Source organism: Eretmochelys imbricata, chromosome 5, assembly GCF_965152235.1.
Source record: "Eretmochelys imbricata isolate rEreImb1 chromosome 5, rEreImb1.hap1, whole genome shotgun sequence".
In the NCBI taxonomy this organism is placed as follows: Eukaryota; Metazoa; Chordata; order Testudines; family Cheloniidae; genus Eretmochelys; species Eretmochelys imbricata.
Window position 1 is genome coordinate 88,389,801 of NC_135576.1, and position 27,261 is coordinate 88,417,061.

At 42.2% G+C, this 27,261-nt stretch overlaps 1 protein-coding gene across 2 annotated transcripts; it reads right to left on the bottom strand.

Annotated features, from left to right (window-relative positions):
* Positions 1-1,662: 1,662 nt before the first annotated feature.
* Positions 1,663-26,014, bottom strand: HABP4 (hyaluronan binding protein 4). 2 transcript variants are annotated; one of them, XM_077817453.1, is made up of 8 exons: positions 25,520-26,014; positions 14,646-14,796; positions 13,537-13,698; positions 13,275-13,346; positions 11,719-11,802; positions 5,870-6,041; positions 3,612-3,794; positions 1,663-2,211 (listed from the first exon to the last, which is right to left on the bottom strand). In XM_077817453.1, exons 1-8 carry the CDS (start codon positions 25,824-25,826, stop codon positions 2,155-2,157), a joined length of 1,188 nt encoding a protein of 395 aa, XP_077673579.1. In that variant the 5' UTR covers positions 25,827-26,014; the 3' UTR covers positions 1,663-2,154. The 2 variants fall into 2 exon arrangements, with proteins under 2 accessions (XP_077673579.1, XP_077673580.1); XM_077817454.1 differs by lacking the exon at positions 13,275-13,346.
* Positions 26,015-27,261: the final 1,247 nt, after the last annotated feature.

Below are 27,261 nucleotides of genomic sequence, written 5' to 3' on the forward strand. Positions count from 1 at the left end.
TATTCTGTGTCTCATGATCAGGTTCCTATTAGGTATATATTCTGCCTGCTTAAAATCTTCCTTTGAGGTGCTTACAATGTGTCATTTTCTGGCCCAAACCTCCACATAAAATTACTGTAGGATGTTAAACAGCTTTCACTGTTGCCATTGGAACACACCAGTGAAGCAGAAAGCGATCCCAGATCTCTCAGTGGGCTTCCTCCAGACTGGATTTTCAGCCCTGCTGCAAGTCCTCCAGCAGAGAACACCTCAGTCTATGAAGAAATCTGTTTGTGGGGAAGGGAGTGACAGTCAGTCTTTCACACCTGTTGCATGTGATGAGGAAAGTCTCCTTCCTAGGCATGTGGAGCAGCGAGTGTTCCCCTTCCACTGGAGGAGGGGTGGGAGCTGGTTCAGGAGTCAGTGCTGATCAGCTCTGCAGCTCTACTGTAGTTGTAGTAGTCTCAACTCTTCACCTAAACTTGTGTGTTCAAGTGGTTTACAACCTGCGTATGAAAGTCTGATCTCAGGCAAAGTTCTGCTAATGTTTCAGAGCTCAGAAGAAAAGACTTTCAACTTTTGAACTCAACATAAGTGGGCCCAAGTATTAGGACTTTGCTTTGCCAGTGGAAAGTGTTGCTGAAACAAGAACCCTGGGTTTAGTAGGCCAATGCTCAAACCACTGAGCTATCCCTCCCCGGCTCTTACTCTGCCACAAGTACACACTAATTATGCTTTTGAGAATTTGCACCCTGCTACCTGCTCTCTTCAAATGCTGATAGATTTTACTTCATGCCTTGCCTTGTTCTGTTGCAGTTAGACGTGCAAGGAATGGGGAGCACGAAGGAAGAAAATTGCATGAGCATGCAGTAAGAGTGGGTAGGAAAGGAACCCAGCCTCTGCAGGAATTCAAAGGCTTTTTCTCTGTGCCTCAGAAGCAGCAACCAGAGGTGGCTGGTGGTAGCTGCTCCTGTTGGCCACTAATGAGCCTCTCTTCCCATTTCCTTCCCTTGCCTTGCAATCAGTGTCCAAACACCAACTCTGCTCCAATGCAGCTTTAACAATTTATGTTCCTCTTGCAGCTCATATTTAAGCCTTTGCAATAGTTGTGTGGAAAAAAAAGGAAGGGATCACTTAGTACCCAACTTGGCAGCCACACTCAGATCTCTTATCCTTGGCATTAAAGCAAAGCCCAATCTCCTCCTCTACCCACTTGAGTCAGTAAACTTATACTTAAAAGTCTTAGAATTTACTTTAATGGGAGCAACTGCCAAAAGCTGGAGTTGCTTCTTAAAGCAGAGTTTTCTACAGCAAGGGATGGAACCAGAAAACATTTCAATTCACATTCAGCTCTTCCACATACAAGAAGTTGTGGTTAGGACCTGGCTATTCTATGGTACACAAGCAGGATTTTCATTTCTCACTCTCTACTAAAGGAGGACATTTAAAAAAATTGAAAGTGTAAATGTGCCGCAGAGAAGTTTTAAATTTAAATCTCTCCTACATTGTCGAGATTGTTTTTGTACTGAAAACAGCAAACGGTTGGGGGGGGGGGGCAAGCAAGGTAGAGCTGTAAGAGAAATGCAAATTGATATTCAGACTACAGTGTAGTAGAAGCAGTCACACTTTGCTGCTCCAATACCAAGGAACAATGAAGTGAGTGATAAGCACCTCACACCCAAACCAATTAGCAGTTTTCTTTATTTGTCAACTTATGAAAATTGCGGTATAACTGCTTAAAATATGCAAAGGTACATTTCACTCAATGGAGTAGGGAAAGCAGCTTTCAAGTGTCTACAAGGGTTTGCTACAGATTTCCAATAGCAGACCATGTTGTACAGCTTACATTTCACTGTGCTTTCATGGAAAATTCTAAATAATCTCTATATACACATTTTTAACACTGTACTGTTGAACTTTATTGAAATCCCTTGAGTATAATACCATAAGCCTTCACACAGTTATCCCAATAGGAGGTGCTGGAATCTGTTGCAAGATCCCAGTTCACTGATATCTCCAGAGCCCCCTTCCCTCAATACCACAGAAGTGCAATCATTTCACACAAGAAAAAAAAAAATCCGTTTTTCCTTCAGACTCAGATGATCCTTTTCCACAGCAACATAAAACTGGTCTCTTCACAGCTACTTTGAGATGCTGTCATTCAGGACAGTTCTTTCAGGCTAAAGCAGGAAAATCCTCAGGGTCATCAGGATTTGGAGCAATGATTTGTGTCTGCAAAAGAAGGAAGTAAATTTAGAAAAATACACATATCAGGGACACATCTGGAGTCTCCAATCTAAGAACTAGTTCCATTTTATTTATTTGCTAAATTACATTAAGAGGCAATTAATGCTTATTTCTAAACTGTTTTGTATCCATCACTATTTCTACGCAGGTACTAGACTTGTACCTGTCACTGTGGTATGGGTATAGTGATTAAAGGAGAAGTGACATTTTCCTGATACTTCAGGTTCTTGCTACTGGAAATCTATAGACAGACACAGGAAGCAGTTCACCATTCAAAGTGAATGAGAAGTTATTTTAAACATTGAAAAACTGAAGAGTTAATTTTTAGTTGTGTACAAAAAGTGACAGTGATGCACACTTGATTTACTAGAGGTTTTCAGAATGTAGCTTTACCGAACAAAAGCACCAGAGGGATTAATTCCATGTCCCTTTTAAAGTTCCAAACTTTAGATGTGGCTAAGTATTTTATCCTTGATGAACTGAAAGAACTATGGGGATTTTACTAAAAAACAAAACAAAACAAAAAAAACACCACACACACAAAAAAACCAACCCATCCACAACAACAATCCTCCATATTTGTTGACCTTCAAGCAGTATAGGGTTGCTACCAGCCCAGGTACTCCCAGGACTGTCCCTTTTTTGAGGTAGCTCCCACAGGAAATCTGTATGGGTGCTCAGCACACACTGCCAGCTGCCCAGTTTTATGGACTCAGGATCATCCCACATGTTCTGGTTTTCATACCTCAACAGTAGCAACCCTTGGCAGATAGAACGGCTTCTTTCACAGTTGGTAGGAGAATGGTTTTGAGTATGTTAAATCAGGGGATTCAATGGAAAGTGGCAGGTACTATGATACTATGATCATTAGTAGTTATATTATGTTTGTTTTGAAACAATTTACCATATCTGACTTGTCATTTATTTAATAGAGGGTTGTACCTCCTGTGTCTTAACCTGCAGGGTCAAACATGCAACATTTATTAACTTCACTCTTGGTAGCTAGAGGAAGTATTAGAATCTTATTACACAGTAATTTTGCTTGAAGGCTACAGCCTTTAGTAATTTTAAGTGCAGAGTTATTTCCCTGATTTTATCAGAATTCTTTTCAGAAACTGGAAGTTACTTCTCCTATGCTACTCCTTCCAGCTGTCATAAGAGTGACCTGAACTTTGACCTTTGAACATAAACTCTTCACAAATAAAAAACGGTATTTGCAATCTGAATTGAAATCTCATCACATATAGCAACATACTATGGACTGAAAGCCTGGTAAAGTATTGTAAGCAAAACACTAACAAGTCCTCAGCAAAAGAAAAAAAAAAAAAAAACCACCCTCAAATTCTCATGTCATTTACAAACGTAGCGCCACAAAATCAAATTACCACCACTTCTGGTCTAGGCCCAGTATCTTCAACTCTTTTGACACGTCCACGACCTCCTCGTGTTCCTCTGGCTCCACGCCCAGGACGAGGAAGATTCCCAAAGTTAATGTCCAGCTGAGAAGTTATATCATTAGCTGCTTTTCGGAAGATGTGGGAGTCATCCTCAAAATCCTCCTTTAACATCTGAAAGTGAATTTATCTGCAATTAGCATGCTGCTCAGAGCTTCAAAAAAAAGTTACTATATTACAAACCAAATAGCACACCAGTAAAGTCAGACTTCCTGGATAGCCAGGAGCCCCTAAGTTGCGTGTGGCAGTGGGGGTAAGAAGGGAGACTATGACAGCTCCTCCATTCTCAGGCTAGCTCTACACTAGCTTGGGAGCAATTAAGCATAAGCACACAGGAAACTGCTATGCTAGCTCTATACCACCAAAGAACTCCCACACTCAGAAAATTCTCTGTGGCAAGATCTCGACAGTTCCAGAGGGACCACACAATCTGGCCCAAGGCATTTACTCATGAGATACCCTCTAGGGGAGGGCTGGAAAGGAATAAGATTCGAACACTAAAATTTACTTATCAATTGCTACCACTGATCCATTCCAGTATTGTCCTTACAACAGTTATAGCTCTAGTGTTACTGTAGCGGGCAACAATTTTTAGCATTAAATATAGCTAGCATACTAAAATAATATTTTCCAAAATAGCCTTTACAATTTCCCCATGTTTATTCCCCCCCTCACCCACCACTGTTCCTCAGACATTCTTGTCAACTGCTGGAAATGGCCCACCTTGATCATCACTACAAAAGGTTTTTTCCCCCCTGCTCTCCTGCTGGTAATAGCTCACCTTAAGTGATCACTCATTACAGTGTGTATGATAACACCCATTGTTTCATGTTCATGTTATGTATATAAATCTCCCCACTGTATTTTCCACTGAATGCATCCGATGAAGTGAGCTGTAGTTCACGAAAGCTTATGCTCAAATAAATGTGTTAGTCTCCAAGGTGCCACAAGTACTCCTTTGCTTTTTGCGAATACACTGGTAGTGCTACAAAGGTACAGCAAATCATATTCCCTATGTACCGATTCTGATGTCTAATAGATTGCCCATGTTAAGCAATACTTGTACCAGACAAGTCACTACTCCTCTAGGGCCCGTTTCTTGCCATACTAGGGCCCCTTTACACTGCTGGCCATAAAGTCTACTCAGGAGTAAAATAAAATGTAAGGCACATTCTTCAGATCCTGTGAAAGACAGGTCCTAAACTCAGCAGGCTTGTAACTCGGGGAAGTCTAAAGCCACACTAAAGGAACACAAATGTAGGATTGTAAACAGCCTACTAAGTACAATCTGCCCAATAAATTATCACAGTCCAACAGTGACCAACATATGCTGAACCAATTTTTTAATTCAGATTCTCAGTGTGTAAGGGTCCCAGTCAAGGATCAAGCCCCCACCATCATGCCAGATACTGAACAGACACAGCGACTTCCCTTACCTGAAAAGCTTACAGTTTAAGTAGGCAAGAATCTATGGTAGAAATCTGGTTCCACTGACAACAGTGGGGCCCAAGATTTCACCCTACACCTTTAGTTATAACAGCGTAGTGGCTCTGAGCAGAACAAGAGTTATGGAAAATAAAACAAGCTCTCCTGGATCACTTTTAGAAGCAGAACCACAGTCCTCATAAACATCATTCAGATGTTCTCAAGTGGTTCAGCGATAATTGCGTTGTGATAGTGACCAGATTCAGGACAACTTGGTATGCTGATGATGCTGGGAAACTGAATTTCCAGTATACACAGATAAAAATTCATTAGTAAAGCGATAAGTAAGCTAAACACTGGGTGTATCAAAATGTGATTCAAAGTTAAAATATAAAACATTTAGTAAATGGAGTTCACTAGTGCCTACAATTCAGTTAACAAAATTGTACATGAGGTGGCATAGGCAAGGAGACAGACTTCAATCTCCTAAAACTAAGCCATAAAGTAAGCAGAACTGAAACTTAACTTGGTATAAATACAACTTGATAGGTCAAGCGTTCCATGCTCATAATACAAAAGGGATGCCTGGAGAGTGGACAAAATGAATCTGATGGGTTTTTTTTTTTGCACACTATTACAGGAGCTTGAAATATGAATACTTATTTCCAGTTTGTTCAGAATCTGTTTTAATATAGGAGACAGTGTCCTAACCCTGGATCTCCGGGTAGAAAGCAGAATTTAGAGAATTCTAAAGCAATGCTTACATCATCTCTATACTTTGACTTGTGAATCACCACTGCTTTGGAAGGAACAGTGGATTCTGGCTTCCGGATGTTGAATTCAGGCTTTGGTCGACTCTGTTGCTGCAGATTTTTCCACTCATCTAACGTCATTTCTTGAGCTGCTACTTCTTCCACTGGCTCCCCTTCAGCAACTCTAAAGGTTTATAGTTGTAAAGTAAAAACCATTAGCTTTGACATCCAAGAAGAACAAAAAAACCTGAAGTAAGACTACTTTGCTAAGTACCGTATTTTGAATACTTCAGATTCTCTGCCATCTCTGAATTGTATTTGAAGAACTTCAATACTAAAGAAAATACACCTGAAGCATAGACCCCGTTTGGCCAATATATCTAGAATATCCGGGAAGATAGAAGTGTTCTCCTACTGGCTTTTGTATGTTACTATTCCTGATGTCCAATTTGTGTCCATTTATTCTTTTACGTAGGGACTGTCCGGTTTGGCCAATGTACCTGGCAGAGAGGCATTGGTGGCACATGATGGCATATATCACATTAGTAGACGTGCAGGTGAATGAGCCTCTGATGGTGTGGCTGATGTGGTTGGGTCCTCTGATGGTGTAGCTAGAGTAGATACGGGGACAGAGTAGGCAACGAGGTTTGCTACAGGGATTGATTCCTGGGTTAGTGTTTCTGTGGTGTGTGGTTGCTGGTGAGTATTTGCTTCAGGTTGGGGGGCTGTCTGTAAGCGAGGACTGGCCTGTCTCCCAAGGTCTGAGAGACGGAGGGATCTACAACCTATCCTGGAAAACTATCACCAGCAACTACACACCATACCACAGAAACACTGATCCAAGAACCAATCCCTGTAGCAAACCTCATTGCCTACTCTGTCCCCATATCTACTCTAGCCACACCATCAGGGGCTCATTCACCTGCACGGCTACTAATGTTATATATGCCATCATGTGCCAGCAATGCCCCTCTGCCAGGTACATTGGCCAAACCGGACAGTCCCTATGTAAAAGAATAAATGGACACAAACTGGACATCAGGAACGGTAACATACAAAAGCCAGTAGGAGAACACTTCTATCTTCCTGGACATTCTAGAACAGATTTAAAAGTAGCTGTACTTGACTTCAGAAAAACTTCAGAAACAGACTTCAAAAAGAAACAGCAGAACTAATATTCATTTGCAAATTTAAAACCATTAATCTGGGCTTGAATAGGGACTGGGAGTGGCTGGCTCATTACAAAAGCAGTTTTGCCTCTCCTGGAACTGACACCTCCTCATCATCTATTACTGGGAGTGGACTACAGCCACACTGATCGAATTGGCCCTGTCAGAACTGGTTCTCCACCTGTGAGGTAACTCCCTTCTCTTCATGTGTCAGTATATTTATGCCTGCATCTGTAATTTTCACTCCATGCATGTGAAGAAGTAGGGTTTTTACCCATGAAAGCTTATGCTCAAATAAATCTTAGTCTTTAAGGTGCTACCAGACTCCTTGTTGTTTTTGTGGATATAGACTAATACGGCTACCCCCATATACATTGTGCACACTGAAGGTCTACTTGAAAGGATGTTGTTCATACTGTTACTTCATCCTCCTGCTCTCCACTCCTACCCATTTATTTTATCCAGCTGTTGAATGTTTTCATTAACTGAAGTTATAAGCTCCTGAGTGCAGGGACTGATCATTTACGACATGTTTGCACAATACCTTGCAGAGTCCCGGAGTGGGGCCTCACGGCAGGACTGTAATAAAATAAGTTTGTAATTCCATTAGTTTGATATCCCTGTATACATTTAAGAGACTTTTAGTAATGCTGCACATTGCTTTCCAATTCTGCTTCAGTTTCTCTTTTCTTTTTTTTGGATATAGCCCTTTACTAAGCATTAAAGTGTCTTTTCCTCTTGGTTGCAGAGAGATTGCTTTGTTTGAATGAACAGTAGTACACAGAAGAGGGTGCGGCCGGAATCACAAACATATCTGCCTTCATAGCACATTACCAGTTATAAAAGTAGCCAGAGACAAACCTTAAGAGATGGTAAACGCTAAAACCATGGGTTAGTTTGGTGACAGCAAAAGTTTTATTTACTTTACCTTCAACTGAAAAGGTTCAACCTACATTGTGTAACTAGCTGATGGGCGGTGTGGGGGGGTGGTCAGAAAACCACAACAACAATATATTTTAGTGCCAAAATTAAGGTTAAAATTAAGACAATTAGCCAAAGGGTTAAGAAAAAAGGTTAATCAAGCTAATAAGTGGTTCCAGAAGACCAACAACTCTGATAGGCGAGACATTCAACACTATCAGCTTAGCAAACAAAACTGAGAAATATATTGAATGAAATGCTAATGAGGATTTGGCTAAACCTATAGATTAGCTTTATAGAGCTATTAAAACGATAGCCAGATAAACAGATCAGCAAACTAGATGATGGGAATTGAAGGTTTCCTGAAGAAAGAATGATCAGAAGGAAATGTAGAACCACTAGTGGTAAACAACTGTGAATTTATTAGGTGCCAGAGAACTGAAAAAGGACAGATTTAATACCAAGAGTAAGTAGCAGATCAAGGAAATAAGTCTAATCTCAGTAAGAGGTAAAATAAGAAAATAGAGAAATATATCTGTAATTACTACTACCTACTACTCAAAAAAATGCTTTAACAAGTTCCTAAACCAAGTGTGCAGACAAGCCCCATAGAAGTCTTCCAGGTAATTGTAAAAATGAGACTATAAAGACAATTGGAACCAGTACTATCTTTATAGTTTAATATATTAATGACATCCTGGAACATGTTCATACTACAACATGCATATAGCTTAATAGTGTGCACACTATGTTAGGAGAGGCTGCAAACAAAAAGAAGATAGAAAAGAACCTATACAATTCAAAAATACGGGCAAACAGAACTAAGATAAGGTCACACTTCGATAAATAGAAGATAAACTATGCTGCCTGGCACCAGCATAAAAATGAAAGCTGAAGAACAGTAACATGGACAAGGATCTAGTGATAACGGCAGAAAAGTTATATACAGGCTTGCAGTGCAATACTGTTAAAAGCCTCCCAGGTTATTAAATGCAAGACCAGGAAAGTAACAATAGTTCTTCAGCATCACAAATGCTATACCCAATTTCTGGGGTCTTTTTCCTAAAAGGATCAGTTCTAATAAACTGAGAAGGGAAGGAATGACTAAATGGTTAGAACTTTCAGATGACACTTGAAACCGAGTGCCTGACTGCAAGTGGTCATTAAAAGGCAGCTGGAATCACTGAACTCAAGAAGCCAAAATTACCTATTTATGTCTGGGAAGGTTAAAGCTATTCTGGGGCCCCTACTGAGTTGAGTTGCCTGTCCAGGAGGCCTCTGTTGCTACTGCACTACCTCCAAGAGAAAGGGGGGCATTAGGCACACAGGAGTCCCAAAACTCCTCAAGTCATTTTAAACAGACTAAAACTAGGTTTCAGAGTAGCAGCCGTGTTAGTCTGTATCCGCAAAAAGAAAAGGAGTACTTGTGGCACCTTAGAGAGTAACAAATTTATTTGAGCATAAGCTTTCGTGAGCTACAGCTCATTTCATCGGACTCAGACGTTCTTGTCAACTGCCGGAAATGACCCACCTTGATTATCACTACAAAAGGTCTCTCCCCCCCCGCGCCGGTAATAGCTCACCTTACCTGATCACTCTCGTTACAGTGTGTATGGTAAAACCCATTGTTTCATGTTCTCTGTGTATTAACCTCCCCACTGTATTTTTCACTGAATGCATCCGATGAAGTGAGCTGTAGCTCACGAAAGCTTATGCTCAAATAAATATGTTAGTCTCTAAGGTGCCACAAGTACTCCTTTTCTTTATTCTATTCAACTAACTCCTGCTTCTGAACAGCAAAGGTCATAAAGACACTGCCCCAGTCTGACTTTGTGCAAGAGTGTAGGTGTTAGAAGATGTTCTGAATAAATTCAATCCCTAATTATATATTCTGCCTCTATTAGATATGGCATTACTTGCTCTTCTAAAGTGTGGGCTCATTGTGCTGTTATCTTCTACCAGAGGTAGCCACAATGAGGCCCATATATTTAATACATATTTAGTTTGAACACAGCTTTGAGAATTCTCAGGATGAGAGTCATTTACACTGAAGTAAGATACCATACGATAGTGTGCCTTTCACAGAACCTTTGCATATACTGCTATCTTCCAGATTGCTGTGGACTTCTCCTACATCTAAATTCATTGAGGAGGAAAGTTTCTAGCCTTCCTGTCTGCAAGGAAAGCCTTAGCAGGGTAAGTAAATACATATTGACTCTGCAGAGAATAGTCTAAAATAGCAACAGAGTTATAAGCTCACACATTTAATAGTTTCATAATTAAAAGCCAACCGGATTTGCCCACTACAGTTGGGTGTACTTTTCATGTCTCTATGTTCAATAGAGAACTGAAGTTAGAACACATGTACTTACAAAGAAAGAGCTAGGACAGCTGGATTTGATTTTGATTTCAACTACCATGAAGAGGAAAATTATGTGAGACTCTGAAATATGACCCAGGACACTCAAGTAAAAAGGCTTAACTGCTATTTTTAATATTTAGCTCTGTTAAAGTGGTACAGTGCATACATAAGAATTAAGTTCTATGCAGACTACCTTCACTGCCCACATGATTTAAGTCTGCTGAAAACTAAGTTTCTGGAAACTCAACATTCTTAATTCAAGTTTGTTCAAGAGACTCTCCTCGCCACCAGTTACTTTAAACCATTGAGTAACCCAAATATGTTAATTGCATAGTTGAAGAATTAGGTCAACTTAGAATCTTTTAAAATATCTCCAACTTGAACAAGAATGTACATAAAATCATAGTGAAGTGGCTGGCAATAGCTAGATGCCTTCAACTTTTGTCTAATGGCTTACCCAAACACAATCAGTTAGATTCTTCCCAACTTCAAACGTAAAGGAATGTTGGCCGAAATGTTACTCCTTACTTTGATGTCACCACCCCTTCACTACAAGTTATTTGTGTTGGTAGTGTTCAAGTTGGAGATATCTAAAAACAGTTGAGTTGATCTAATTTTAACTTGATAATTAAGATCTTTTGAAGCAAAATTAATTTTCACATTTGGACACTGATCAGAACCAATGACTGAATATCAGGATGCAAACATCCATCTCAATTTACCTTAGTTTTAAGGAACAATGCAACACTCTTTCCAAGCAGTCATTTTTTTAACATTGGGTTTGGAGGAGGAAGACCACTCTTGGCCCCATATGAATCTCAAGGGAGAAGTTCCTGTTGTATAGGAGATACCTTTGATTGACTAATTCATAAGGGAATTTTCTGTTACTGTATTTCAATCATATCATCACTATGTGGTTCCACAAGAGGGGTTGCTTTACAAGATGTCTGTTGTAATATTTCTAAAAATAAACTGGGAACCAGAACACGTTATATCAGTTATATTCCTAGTAGGGTTTAAGAGTAACTTAGAGAGCACTCTCTCTCTCTTACTTAAATACAAGTTCATATGTTACAGAAATTTATCATCTAAGCTACTGAGCTAGAGGGTTTTGTTTGTTTGTTTTTTAAACAGCTCAATAGTGCCACTACTTAGCATTAGTATGTATGTATTATAGCATCTGAAGGCCTCAGCTGGGATTGGAGCCCCATTTGGCTAGGAAACAACTTTTCTGTAGGTATATATTTCCATTTTAAAACATTTATATGGTGCCAAATGTCTGCTAAGTGCTTTACAGACACATTGAAAGCCATGGTCTTGAAATGTCTCCCTAAACGAGTCAAGAACATTGGCACTGGCCAGTTATTTCGTTTGCATTTTAGAATTAAGATATTCAAGGCAGACTGTACTTGGTCAGAGGTTCTCCTTCAGGTGCCCCTTGGTGATCCTCTGTTTCTGCAGTATCTTCCACAGGAGCAGTCTGTTCCATCTCACTGCAAAATAGAAAAGCCACCACATATCTAGGTCATACTGAAAGCTTACAGATCGATAGACCCCATTCTTTGTAAATGTGCATATTTCACGACCAACTTAAGATAGTACCCCTTCTGGAATTGTCTAGATCAGAACTTTTCAGTGATCATAAGAATTCCCAATCTACTGATCACCCAAAAACCACAACAAAACCATTAAATGAGACTAGTTTAGTGTGCTAGTAATACAAGATTATACAGTGGGAAGCACTGGAAATCCTTGGCTGGAGGAAGTGGTATCCACAAATATGTGAAAGCCAGAAGTGTGCATGTTCTCGATATGAGAAAAACAGACCTAATGCGTTTACATGAATTTTCTAGAATCATATATATATCTGCCTCACCATCTTGCGGCTCCGATTTCCACAAGTTAGTTGTGTGCTGTGTAATATGTAGTATGCCCTAATAAGCTTTAAATTTGATTTTTAAGTTTCAATAGGTGTTCCCTTGTTTTATGAGAAAAGGTAATCTAGAAATACCCAACTGACCTTCTCTATACCATTTCACATACCTAGTTTCATTTTTAATTAATTTTTATTGACTTTCAACAGCACTTGGAATGCCCAGATGACCTACATGCTTTTGAGAGACACACAAGATAATTGAGGCAATAGCTTTTATTGGACCAATTTCTACTGATGGAAGGTACAAACTTTTACCTTAAGACTTTAAGATTACCCAACTGATTTATTGTAAATTACAACTAATTCTACTCTATCTCCCATTTTTAACCCTTGAAAAAACTTAAGTTCAAATTATAAAAATATGCATTTGTGAGCTATTAAGGTGTTTATATATGAAGACGTAGCACTTTATTTAGACAACGCAATGAATAAGAATATAATTTAATGGCCATTACAGAGCCTGCCATAAATTAGAAGTTTTGCCTCCCTTCTCCCCATGGTAAGCCAGTTTAGGAGGACCCAGACAAGCAACTTAGTCCTGCTATGTCCCCTTGGAGGAAAGCTGTCTTATGCAGTTACCAGAATAATATTTAGTTGAAATAGCAGCACACCTCCAACTGTGTCAAGGGGTAGAAAAGGCGGCTTCTGGTCCTGTTTCCAGTTCAAGGCGATTTCAAACAGAACCAGATAAAGAGTACATAATTTTTAAGACCTAGATACTTGTTAGCATTGTAGAATTCTCTTTAAAATTTACACAGGCCAGTCACAGTGCCCAAGCCCACCATTTACTAAAATAGGAAAGAAGTATATTTCACTCTAGTCAAAAGATGACTTGGCCTTAGGCAAACAGATACTTGGAACCCTGCAATAAATGAAGAATCTCCTTCAGGCTAGGATCTACTCAGTAAGCATGAGCGAAGGGGCCATAACAATTAAAGACATGGTGAATGGATAAAGCTTGAAATAAAGGCAAGCCTATTACTTTACAGAAATTATTATAAACTAGAATGGGCACAAATTTGCATATACCTCAGATCATCTTTAACTGTTCCCCAGTTCCGAGCTCCACTTCCACCCCTTTTGTCTTCTGTTCTGATTCCTCTAGAGACAGAAACAGTATTCTTCAAATTAAGAAATTCCTCCCTCATTGATGTACCAAACCAAAAGCAGTATTAAATTGTTGAATATATTCCTTTCCCACTCCAACCCTTCAAAAAGATATTGAAATGTTTGAGGTGTGCGTTTCTTACCAATATATTAGATGAGAGCAGTATATACACAAAGCACTTACGTTTTATCACTCCCACTCTGTCGCTCAAATTCCCGTTTCCCTCTTTGGTCATAGCCATTAAGACTTCTGTTCATCCCACCACCTCTTCCTCGGCTTCGCATTCCACCTCTTCCTCCCCCACGACCTCTCATTGGCCTTTCCCGGTCAAATCTGTCAACTGGCCTGAAAGACAAGGAAGATTTCTAGTCAGACTACTTCTATATAAAAGTTAATAGGGGAAAATCTGGTGTCATAGGGATGCTTTAGTGTAGTTGTGATAATCAATCATTATACTCACTATTTCTAGAAGTTTTTAGATCACATCTTACACTACACTGATCTTATGCCCAGACTGATGCTCTTTGTCAGGATTAAAAACAGACAGAAGCTAAATGTGAGCAGAGTTTAAGGTCCGCATTCTTTTATCCTTATGTCAGTAATAGTGACTGTATTAATTGTTTGCTTTTTTCTAATTATTAGGCACTATTACTGCCCTCATATGTTAGATTTGCATGTAGCAGGGTGTATACCAGGACTATAAAAAACTCAAGAGGAGTTCTAGTACAACCACCACACACAAATGCAGCCATTGCTGACAACAAGCATTGATGAGTTGTACATCTATTATTTTTAGCTACGAGCTAGTTGTATGCATTTGGGCAGAGGTATTTCATGGAGATACAATAAGTGAGCGTTGCCACAGAATTTAAAGGTTAACGGAATTTGGTCTCATTTTGCATCAGAGTCTATGGGACCTAGATGTATAATTACTTAAAATCTGGTTGGTGATGTTAATACTCACATGCTGAAGTCATGAAATATTAAGTACTATAGGTCAGACACTGAAACCAGACTTTTAAACCAATTGCTTAATTACCAAAAAAGCTTGTATTATTCCATTAGAAATGTAACGGACATGAAGACACCAGACCCGTACAACATTCTGACTACTGTATAAATACAGGATAATTTACTGGAGAACTGATAGATTCTTTGTCAGATCAGTCTTTATACAGCCAAAACTAGGCTACCACACTGCTAGGTGCTAACTAAATAGTACTCCATAAAAGCCTCTCAGGACACCAAACTCTTCACTGAGGGCCACCTTGCATCTTCTTAGAAATACATACTTTTCTACTGTGAACTCCACTTGTCTCTCCTTTTCATAGGGACGGTATTCCCTAAAAGATGGTCTCCATTCAGCTTTGTCTTGTTTTACCTCCGTTCCCCTGTTATCATTCCATCCTTGTTGTTCTCCCCTTTTAGGAGCTCGCTTCTGACCTGCACACAAAAAAATTGTGAAGAGTCTAAGCATAAGCAGCATTAATAGATTTAGTTGCGATTACCGGTCTACGGGCTCAAAAGAGAGGACTATGCCACCATACAGTCCTCTAATTTTGCACTCCTACCAAGTTACTATAGGCCAAGCTGGTAGTTGTTGGCCAAATTGTGGTTAAGGTTGCCTTACACTTCTTACGATAAAAGACCATATTTTCTGTTGCTTATAAGTCCAAACTTTAGGCATTCTGGTTGAAATTACCATGTCAGGCATCTGCCCCAGGCTGAAAATTCTGGAGTGTTTTGGCTAACATAGTGCAGCCATTTCAGAAAACAAGATTACGGAAAATACCTCATTTTGCTTATGTTAAAAAAAAAAATATTACAGGAACTATATCTCCTTTTGTGGGCACCCAGACAGCAAAATGGCAGAACAGCCTGACTGGAACACAGAGGGATGAGGAATGGGCAGAGGGGGAGCAAGGCTGCTGCAGGAGCCAGAGGATGGGGAACAGGAGTCAGGGAGCTGGATGTAAATAGGAACGGGGGGGACAAAAACAGGCAGATTTATACCTCTTAGAACATATTCTGCCACAACCTGCAATTGAACCCAGGAGTCCTCAGTGTCTACATTCCTCTACAATCAGTAAACAGATGTGAAATCCACTGACAAAGTGTCATCCCTTTCTAGTGGTGTTCCATAGAGAGTGACAATTACTACTGCTGTATGCAGTGTTATTGACATGTTCGTCCCAGGATATTAGAGAGACAAGATGGGTGAGGTATCTTTTATTGGACCAACAACTACTGGAGTGAAAGACAAGCTTTCGAGCTTACACAGAGCTGAAGCGGAAACTATGTGAAAGCTTCTCTCTCATGCCAACAGCAGTTGGTCCAATAAAAGATATTACCTCACCCACCTTGACTCTAATTATACTGCTATCAGTTACTCCGTTAGTTTAAATGGAAGAAGTCTGTGCAATGGATCTAACCTGCTGATGAAACATGTGGGTGTGATTATGATGCCATACGATTTAAAAAAAAAAAAAACTGATTTTTTTTCTAAATTAGGAAATTAGATGACAGTATGTAAAGGTTGCAAAGCCAAGCACTCAGGAAATGGCAGAACTGAGGTTGCCCAAGCAATCATAATTTGCTCTCCTTTTATGTATGCACCACGATACAGTCTTTAAATTACATGATCCCATACTATTTTTCTCATAGGACCCCTACCTTACTCAGTGCAGAATGCATGACGCTCCAGAAATGAATAAAGCTGTTGTATATAGGATCATTGCCTTAATTGTGGCAGAAGTTTGAAGGTGTGTAGTGAATGAGGCAGACGATCACAGAAAGTGAAAGGATGGCCTTGTAGTTAATGCCACCTTGGAGGAATGATTTCTATCCCTGCCTCTGCCACTGAATTCCAATGAGTTAACGGGCAAGTCACTTCAACCAAACTTTTTACAGTTAGTCACTAGTGGTGTCTTTTTTTGAGTGCCCAAAACGTGACCGAAGGCCCAGATACACAGATGTGTTGAACACACAAATGCAACTGAAGTCAATGGAAGATGAGTTCTGGACATATGAAGAGCTATAAAAACCCTAAGTAATCTTAAAACAAATCAGAGCATAGGTGTTTCAAGTTGAGCCTCCAAAATTAGTGGTCACTTGGCAATTTTGGCTTCTTTGTTTCAGTACCCTCATTTTGTAGATGAAGGAACTAATACCACCACTGAATCTAACCTGCATGTTGTGAGGATGAATTCATTAATCTTTATGAAGTATTCAGATACCATGAGGAGAGCTGTGACACATGGCCAGAAAGGGTTAAGCGGCTCACAGGCTAATTGACCCAGGTTTAACCTTCAGAGACATGTTAGAAGAGTATGTAAATTGTAATTAGGGCCATTCCATGTTAAATCTGCTAGAACTTTGAAATTCAAACCTGTACTGTTTGAGAATTAGAGGGGATACTAATGTATGTGTTTACTTATATCTTGTTAGATGTTAACCATGTAAACAGACAGTTCCTGTCTATTACTATAGCTATTGACTCAGAAATCAAAAGGGAATATTAATGTTTAGATGAATCTTGGGTGAAAATGTCAGTCTATGTGTCTGTCTGAAGTTTGTGGTAAACTGTATATGAACTGCTTAATGAATAATTACCTTATGTTAACCATGTTATTCATTACCAGTGATGTTTAGGAAACAGAAGGTTACTGCAAAAGCCTATTGTTCAAGAGGCTGCTAGAAAACTATATAAAAGACTCTTGGGACCTGATCCTTTGATCTCAGATCTTGATGCTTTATGCAGGGGAAGCTTGAGTCCATAAGACTGAGATCTTCAGTCCCACCTGGATAGCGGTGAATATGAACACTGAACTATAACCTATGGACTAATTCTGAAAACTCTTTGCAACTACAAAGCTCACCATCTCTACAATGAAACCGATATCAGAACTGTACTTATGTCTGTACGTATATTGATCTTTTAAGCAATACTCACTCACTCTTCTTTTTAAATAATTTTTAGTTTAGTTAATAAGAACTGGCTGTAAGCATGTATTTGGGTAAGATCTGGAGTATTCGTTAACTTGGAAAGTAATGTGTCCAATCCTTTAGGATTGGTAGAACTTTCATATCTGACTTGGCTGCCTGGGAGGGAGCCCAAAGGCTGGACTGCTTTAAGGGAACTGTGTTTTTATTTCTGGGTAATCAGTAAGGTATTATAGAAGCTGTTGTTTTCTGCTAGATTTATCAAGCCAAGTATTGGAATATCCACCAGCTTTGGGGATTGTCTGCCCCATTCTTTGCAGTTTGCCCTAATTGAGTAACCTCAGTGTGGCCACCCCCGGGACCCTGGTCACAAGGGCACTATAGAAACACACAGAGAAAATAATGGGTTAAGTGTAGGGTTTGCATGACAAGTGTTAAATAACTACTGGGGATGAATCAATGAATGAGGCAGAGGACCTGTGGAAAAGGTCATATACGATCATGTAATTCAGGACTTTCACAACACATGCACAGGAGGGGCCTGAATTCAAGTTCCACAGGCAACATCTTCATCAATTGTGGCTTATTTAAGCTATTCACATATCCCTCACTAACTTCCACTCTCTCACTTTTGGGCAGCTAATGTATGCCACAGAAATTTATGGGATTTTGGGAGTTCACTCAACCTTCCATAAAGGAAATATAATGCAGGTCACTTCACTGAAAATTACTATCCCAGCTTAAATTGAAAACTCCAGACAGGTTAGCCTTAGAGCAAACATTTTATGTAGTATCGTTCCTACAGAATTGGAAACTAAAGCAATATAAAAACTGTAAATAAATCATTCTGCCCATTACCGAAGTGCAGCCAACAAATTATATACAACATTATTTAAAACAGTAAGTGAAGAACACTACTGATTTGAAACCAAAGAGGAAAACGCAGATATGCAGAATATATTCAATAATGTTTAAATGTGACCAGAAGCTGAGGTTAACATCCATAATCTAGTCCAAATTGGTTGCTAACATTACATAAGACAAGTGATCAGAGCCACACTATTACATCCCATCTAACAGAGCAATTCCATCATCAAAATTAACACGGGGCCCTATATACATGATTATGACCATAGAAATTGTCCTGCCCATATAGCTCAATTTGCCACAAAAGTGAAAACAGATTCTTAAACAGTTAAAAACTTAGCACAACTAAGAAAAAGTCTCTAGCTTTGTGTTATGAAGGTTAGCTGTCAAAATGTTAACTGATATTGTGATATTTGCATGAGTATGCAGGCAGATCAAAACAACTAGCTGTGAACCGGGTCAGCTGACCCATTCATCCCACTGGGCTACTGACATTGAAGCCTAATGATAAGACTGTCAACACTTAGCTTTTTTCACTGCTGACTATTTTTGAAGAAATGTCAAGCTAACATACTTCACTGCTGTTGCATGTAGTAACAGATACTGAGAATGAGCAGTGGGGCAGCTAGTTGCTGTAAAAAAAAAAAAAAAAAAAAAAAGGAATTAAAAACACACTGACTAAAGCCTTAAATGCCTTGTGGTTATCAAAACACAAAACCAACATCCACACTTAATAGGTGTCCCAACCCCTTCCCATCCAAATATTCCCTACACAGTTGCCAAAACATCCAACTATCATACCTCTCCCTCCTTACCCCCCAAGTCTTGAGTGCTGTTTATTTTCAATATAAAAATCTGTGGCACACAAAATTGAAAGTTTTGGGAGACCTCAAAATACAATGAATTTAAACATCAAAACAAGGTTACTGTCCTAATTGACTAGAATTGGGAATGGGAGATGGTGCTCTATAATTCAAAGGTCACGGACATAAGATATGGCACCATACAGGAAATTGATTCATTAATGACTCAGGGAGAAGTACGGTTGTAACCAACAGAATTTGGTTTTAATTTTTCCCTTCAGAAGACTAGGAAAGTGCATAAAAGAACACCATTTTTTATATCTATTTCATATAATATAAACACCATGAACTAAATGGAGATAGACTTCCACCTTGTGATCTTGTGCTTTCAATATGCCAGCATTTTGTAACAGAATCACCTACAGCAGGTTCCCCCTGTACAGCCTCATGCCCATATATCTGGAATAATTATACTGAAGTTAGTCATTAAAAGAAGAGACACACTGTGGTTTTCACAGCTATCATCATGATATAGGATTCTTCAAAACATTCAGTGTCTTACTACCCACTAAAATGGTGGATGATAATACAATTAATCTTTTAGCAATCAGGGATGAGGTCTAAACTACACCATCTCCAAAATGTACATGCTAAAGATGGGAAACAAATCACCTAAAATGTTCATAATGGGCTTAGAGACAAACTGAACAAAGCTTTTTATTACTGCAGGATCAGCAACTTTTATTTGCCTGGACTGGTAGAAAATGCAAGCTCTGCATTTCACTGGGCCCTTTCAATAAAGAGCTGGCAAATGCAATTTGATGACTGTTTTAAGAATGGGTGAGTTGAACTAACATCAAGAGACAATTACAAAAGCTACAATACCTACATTCCATACCCCTCCCCTCACCCTACCACACACAAAAGCAGCTCAAAGACCAAAGAACAAGGCTTTGCAAACAGTAAACATCCACCACTATTCTGAAAGAGTAAGGAAGCACCAGAACCTTGGTAGTCTGAAGAATAGAGATCTATTTTAAAAAAAAAAGGTAAGGTCAATTAAATACTGACAATGGTACTGCTCTTATTATTACTGTCTCATCTAATTAACAACAAAGCCTAGGGAGAGCGTATTCTGGATTCAAAAAGATTTAATATTGAGCTGTGCAAGGCCAACACCTAACAGACAACTGGACTTCTGACTTCCATTTGCTTGACAAACTGCTCACTTTCAGATGAGCTCCATGATTAAGTGGGAACTCGCTTAGGAATAAAAGTTGAGAACCAGTCAAGACAAAGAAAAAAAGGCAGATGATTAACAGTAATATGCAAATACAACAAAACCTCCATTCAAACCCCCAAAAAACATTATATTGAATAATATTACATAGAACTTTTGAGCAGAGCCTGACAGAGGGACAGTTTTACGAGCTGAAGATCTGAAGTCACAGGATGTCTAGACGAGTGAAATTCAAATCTTTCTGAAAAATGCTGAATGTTTATATTCAGGTTCTACATGTTGCAAGGAACAGCTCTTAACTAGGAATTTTTTTCTAGCCAAAGTAACCCATATAATGAAATAACTTAGATCAAGCTACTATAATGAAAATTGCACAATTGTACTTTAACTCTAATACCAGAATCAGTCTTGGCTGTTCAAGTACTTAAGCTTTTAATTTGCAAAGAGTCTAGTAACAAGTCCCTTGAAGTCTATTACAAGACAATTCAAAAAAGCACCTCACTTATCTTTAAAATAAAGCTGTACCCTTCAACACATGTGGGGATCATTAGAGAACTCTACAGTTTTGACAAATTCAGCCTGCAAGGAGTTTAACAAGCTCTTGCGTATTTTTTTCTGCCAGATTGGCAATGCTCTGGATCCTGTACTGCGTCCAGAAGGATGCTTTCAGTCAAACCGCATCCAGGAAAGGCTCCTAAGAATTCTAATTGCTTTTTAGGGACAAATTTTAGACTTTTTGTAGCTTATCATGAACCCTAAGGTTAGGAACACCCCGATGTTGATATAGATCGGGCATTGAAAACTCTTCAGAGTAGTGTCCTTAATCAGTCAATTGTTCAATTAAGATACCACATGCCCTTCCTGCCTATGCAGATATGCTTGATGGTAGTTGTGGCCTTTCATGCAAGCATATGAAGCCAACACCCTCCCAGAAGACAAGTCACAAAACTGGTAGCAATGTTCCTCAAGTGCAAATCAGATTATGGCTGTATATATGCGCATAGAAATACTTCCTGAGCACTGAAATTAAGTCCAGAGCACTTGGACTTAATTGTCAGCTGCCTTGCTCTTGCATAGAAGAGGCATGGCCACTCTCAGAGTGACCATCTTCAACCTCTCTTTGACAACATACTGATTTAGTTCCCTGAAATCTAGGGTGGACCAGAGATCTTTTGTCATTTTGATTAGCATGAAATATCTGGAACAACTAATCACACACCCCCTGCTGCCTTTTTCCTCTTTTGTCTGGTGGCAGGGCTTGATGGCTGTCTGCCAGAAAAAGATTGGTTTTCTGGCAACAGGTCTTCTGGATGTTGACGCAGCAGAGAGCATGCAGGGGCAAAGGAGAGAGAGAAAAGATACCTTGACAGGCTTCTGAAAACCTGATGACGTCCCACTGATTGTTGATCAGGACCCATGCATCTAAGGTGACTGGAGTACAGCAGGAGGTAAAAAGCTCATCTGCCTCAAACAGGATGGTCCTGGCACTGAGTCCTCTCAATCATTGAGGTTATAAGATTCTCCTCCCCTACCCTCCAAAAATAAAGGAAAGTAGGAAGCGTATGATCATCCTCTGTGGAGGTCCTCAATAGTGGATATATTTGGAATCACTGCTGTGGTCTCAGACACTGGTGCACCTCCTGTGGCATGTAACAGTCTAGTCTCCTGTGGGCTGTAGTATCTTGGTCTAATTTCAATTGTTGGTTTTAGTGTGCAGGTGCTGATGGTCTGTGGAAGTCAGACTAGATTATCTGCTGGTCCCTTCTGGTCTATGGCTCTGGCTCATCTGAGCTCAAATAGCAGCCCTCTGCACTTCAACCCTCAGTCTCACCCAAAAATCTGTAAAGAGTTTAAGTAATAAGGCCTTGGAGCACTAATAATGCCTTGCAAAGCACAGTCTGCACCATAACCTCTGGTGCAAGAGGCTGATGGCTAACATGGAGCTTCCTGTACCACGAGCACCAAATCCCAGGGTGCAATGTTAGCCTGCAGGGTGAGAGAAAAACTGTACTATTAGTAGGGCCCTACCAAATTCACAGCTGTGAAAATCACAAACTGGGAAATCAAATCTACGCCGTGAAATCTAGCCAGTGGAGAGCCGGGGGCACCCCATCAAGGGCTCCTACTGTTTGCTGGGTTCCAGCTGGTAGTCTGCAGGCTAGGGACGCATGGGACTTCCTCTTCCCCCACACAGTCACGCTCAGTGGGGAGATCATACCCAACTCCAGGTACCTCCCCTGGCTGCAAGAAGCTCAGCGGTTGTGCTGCCTTCAGACCTGGACTCTGAAGGCAACAGCCGCGGAGCTGCCTGCAGCCAAGAAAGGCACCCAAAGTTGGGTATGATCTCCCTCCCTGCCCCAAGATTGGCCATGCAGGGGAAGAGGAAGCCCTGTCCCTCCCCAGCCTGGCCGAGACTAGCAACTAGGAGCCCACAACTGAGGCTCTCCCAGCAGCTTGGGGAAGATCAGACCCACCTCCAAGAACCTCCTTCAGCTGCAGGAAGCACAGTGGAAAGAGGAAGTCTCATCTCTCTCCAGCCCAGCCAGGATTAGTAGCTGGACCCCTGCATGGTAGGCACCCCCAGCTGCATGGGGGAGATCAGACCCACCTCCACGAGCCTCCTCCGGCTGCAGGATGCTCCATGGCTGCTGATTTCAGAGTGCAGCTCTGAAGGCAGTGCAGAAGCGATGGTGGCAATCCTGCATGGCCCCTACAACAGCTTTGTAACCCCCCACCCCACTACTTACTTTTGGGTCAGGACCCCCTGGTTACATTATCATGAAATTTCAGATGAAAACATCTGAAAATGTTAAATTGACTATTTTTAAAACCCTCTGGCTGTGAAACAGACCAAAATTGACCCTGATTTCAGTAGGGCCCTAACTATTAGCTTCATGGCAACCTTGCACAGGACTAGTCGTGAACAGGCATCCCCTTCTGTTACTTGTACATGAATGACTGTGGGAGAGAGTCTAGAGGCTACGAGGCAGATATCGAGCAGTGGGGTGTTGCTAGCCACTCCTCAGTAACTCCTCCCTCTTTGGAAGAGACGGTCTCATCTTGTGACCTGAAGAGCAGTACCAATGACCACAAATGCCTGGTAGAGCCTTCAGCTTTGAAGATGACATTACCACCTACTTTGATAGAAACGCTGCCCTGCCAGATTTAACAGAGAAGAGTTGGGCCTGCACTGTTTAAGCAGCTCTCGTACCAAATCTTAGCACTCAGCAGTCTTGACCAACTCAAAGTTTTAGCTTCAAGGGATTATCCTTCAAAGTAGTCAAAGCCATCTTGGTGCCATTCTCACTGTAATCTCTCTGACGTTCTACTGATGCCTCATCGGTGCTCAGGAGGACTTTGGCCCCCAGAGCATTTTGGTCAATTTCAAGGCAGACAGTGCAACAAACATGGTCATGGGTCTTCAACACTGTTCCACCACAGACAGGGTGTGAAGTTGCAGAATGGCTTTCCTTCCTCATTTGATGACATATTTGAAAAGAAAACTGAAAAGAGGGATTTTGTTGTTTATCCTTGACTCGAATTATGCTACAGCACCAATGCAGGCATGAAATAAACAGATCTGATTTCACAAAGCAGGCACTGCTGTGCTCTTGAAAAGTCTGAGTCAGCTCTCTAGCACCTCAGGTGTTGATGCTCCAAAACGACAATCTTGGGAGCTTCAAAGAACTTGTGGGGAAACTGCAAAATACTAAACACTGGCCAAAACACATGCTGAAACACTGAGAAGACAAGCACCACACAGAACCACCCCACGGTGTTCAGTTTACCAACCCCTCAATCAACTACCACTACTACAGTGCTCCAAAATATAAAGAATCCATTGCAATATCTAGAACCAGACATACAATATTTACATTTGCACAGCTCACTTTGTACTGGAAACAAACCACAGCCATGGTAAGCCTGTATCTAAAGCTGTTCCATATGTAAAGTGCTCAGGTACTAAAATACTGAAAGCAGTATAAGAACCTATATATAAAAGAATAGTGAACTTTCAGATGCACACTGTTCTGCCAAGAATTCTGCAACACTGGACTTAAAAACAGAAGTGACATCCTGGCTCCATTAAGCTGTTCACATTCAACTGATGTTATATATCTGCAGTCTGATTATAGGATCCACAAATGCTTGTGGTCAACTTTGTTGTTTAGTAACACTAGCCCTAGTCTTCTAAATCACTTTACAGACATCAGTAGTTTCTCTTTATTAAATTAGATCCTTAAATCACTGAGCTGTGTTTCAACATCATCCAGGCTCACCTCCAAAATGCTAAAAAGTAAAGACAACCAAAATAAATGCTCAGTCTCAATGTCACTACTCTCCTAAATTATTTTGGCTCATACACTTGAAACAGTTTTACCTCTATGTATTTTAGTTTCAGTGCTATTAGAGTAGTTTCATTGAATTTCTACCAGATTTCAGAGTGGCACCTTAGAGACTAAGCACTCTAGCCTTCAACAAAGAGTGGACTTACTTATAAAATATAAAGGGTTAAAGTCATACCACCACAGTTTAGTCTGTGCATCTGATTACCTGCTGTCTACACAATTTTCGTGTTCAGAACATGAAAATAAAAACATTACAAGTATAAACGCAATTGTACACAGATTTTAGCCCTAGCTGGTTCACCTACTGCTGGACAACGGTATAACTTCATTTCCAACCTCATTGTTTTAATGCTGAAACAAGATAATCATTTGATCATGTATTTGGACTTAAATGTAACCTCTTTAAAGTCAGAACCAGCTGATCCCCAAGTTCTTTAGATCTCATTCATCAAGAGGTGATTGGAGAAGAAAAGCCTGGGGGAAGATAAGAGACAGCGAGGGAGGGAGAAGCCAGTCCTGTGGTTCGGGTCAGGCAGGGCTGGAAGTCAGGCAGTGTGTTGTAGGCAGCTCGCCAGACTCACTAGGCGACATGGGCCCTGTCGCTTAGCCCGCGTGCGGAACGGGAGGACGCGGACTCCTGCCTACCTGCAGTCGCTGAACCCGGCAACGCGTTGAACCATTCTCAGAAAGTCAACGGCCAAGCGCTTCCCACCCTCTCCCAGCCAGGGCAGCACCCCAGGCTCACAGCTGCTCTCAGAGAGACTCCCCGCGTTCAGTTAGACGCTGCCCAACACAGGGCCAGGCGGTAGCCGCTGCCAGCCGCAGCCCTGAGCAGCAGGAACCCGCCCGCCCACGCACCTCGCGCGTCCTGGCCCGCCGCCCAGCCGGCCCCAGTACTCCCCGCCCCCCCAGGGCAGAGCTCAACTGCCTCCCGCGGTGTGCGCGGGCCGCTCCGCTCCCCGTACCCGGCTGCGGCGGGGCTCCGGGCGCCGCGGGGCTCTCGGGCTGCAGGACCTTGCGCTCTTTCTGGGACTCCCTCTTGCCGGCGGCGGGGCCGGGTCTCTGGCCGGGGCCGGGTTTCCTGCCGCCAGTGGCGGCCGCCGCCGCCTCATCGCGCTTCCTACGCTGCTGCTGGCGGCGCTCGGCCTCGCGCAGGACGTCGAAGGGGTCGGACTCATCGTCCAGCAGCTGGTGGAAGCGGTTGGCGACGGCGCAGCCGAAGCTCTCCTGCATGGCGGCGGCCACCGGGCTGCCCAGCGCCCCCTTCATCATCGCCGCGGCCGCCCCGCCACCTCCGGGCGGCGACAGCTGCGGGCGCTACCAGCGCGCAGGGCGAACCCAACCCGCGCGGCAGGGGGAACGGGGGACGAGCGCAGAGCCGGGGCCGGCTCAGCAGGGCCCAGACAACCACGCCATCGCCACTCGACCCTTCCCTACACCCCGAGAGAGCGCCGAGGCCCCACCAAAGCACTAGCACCCCTCGCGGCCCGCGCTCACAACCAATCAACGCCTTCGGCCTCGCCCCCTCCGAGCTCAGGCAACCAATACCAGCCAAGGCAAGCTCTAGCAACCAATCAACACATTTGGTCCAACCTGCTGCGTGCCGTGGAAGCCAATCAAATCCGTAGGATGCTCGCCAGTCAATCACACGCCACCGACCAATGAAGTCTAGCGACTATGTCTTCGCTGCAGGTAGTTTCTCCTCAGCGGCTCCATTTAACCATTTTACCCCCGCCCCCGTGGTAAATCGTCTTATTAATTATTTATGACGTTTTTAATTATTCATGAGCAGATGTGGCTCGGAAGGGGCTGGGGCTGGACAGGCAGGGACTGGTCTGAGCACAGCCAGAGTGTGTGTGGGGGGGTGTATGGCATGGAGTGGCTTTCCGTGGCCCCATCTCTAAGGCTTGGTGTACACCTAAAACCGAGGGGCAGGGGGAACAAACTTTTTGGCCCGAGGGCCACATTGGGGTTGCAAAACTGTATGGAGGGCTGGGTAGGGAAGGCTGTGCCTCTCCAAACAACCTGGCCCTGACCCCTATCCGACCCCTCCCACTTCCCACCCCCTGACTGCCCCCCTCTGAACCCCCAAGCCATCCAACCCCCCCCCTCCTTGTCCCCTGACCTTCCCCTCCTGGGACCCCCTGCCCCTAACCACCCCTCAGGACTCCCCCCATCCAACCCTCCTGATCCCTGTCCCCTGACTGCCCCTACCCCCTATCCACACCTCCACCCCCTAATAGGCCCCCCAGGACTCCCACCTCCATCCAACTCTGCCTGTTTCCCGTCCGCTGACTGCACCCCCAGAACCTCTGCCCCATCCAACCGCCCCCCAGGACTCCCACACCTATCCAACAGTCCCTGTCCCCTGACTGCCCCAAGCCCCCAGCTCCCTTACTATGCCACTCAGAGCAGCATGACTGGCAGCCACGCAGCCCAGCCAGAATCAGACATGCTGCTGTGCTGCCCTGCAAGAGCACGCGGCCTCGCCACCCAGAGCACTGCCCACACTGTGGCATGGCTGTGGGGGAAAGGAGACAGCAGGGGAAGGGCTGGGGGCTAGCCTCCCCGCCGGGAGCTCAAGGGCCAGGCAGCACAGTCCCACAGGCCACCATAGTTTGCCCACCTCTGACCTAGGTCAATCTAGCCGCATCTCTCAGGGCTGTAAAAAACTAAGGCACCATAGTTAGGTCAACCTAGCCCCCAT

Coding starts and splice junctions, on each gene's coding strand:
- HABP4 (XM_077817453.1), bottom strand. CDS start 25,826: ATGATGAAGGGGGCGCTGGGCAGCCCGGTGGCCGCCGCCATGCAGGAG. Junction 13,699..14,645: donor GTGGAGTTCACAGTAGAAAA/GTATGTATTTCT, acceptor CTTGTCTTTCAG/GCCAGTTGACAGATTTGACC. Junction 6,042..11,718: donor GAAGGAGAACCTCTGACCAA/GTACAGTCTGCC, acceptor ATAAACCTTTAG/AGTTGCTGAAGGGGAGCCAG.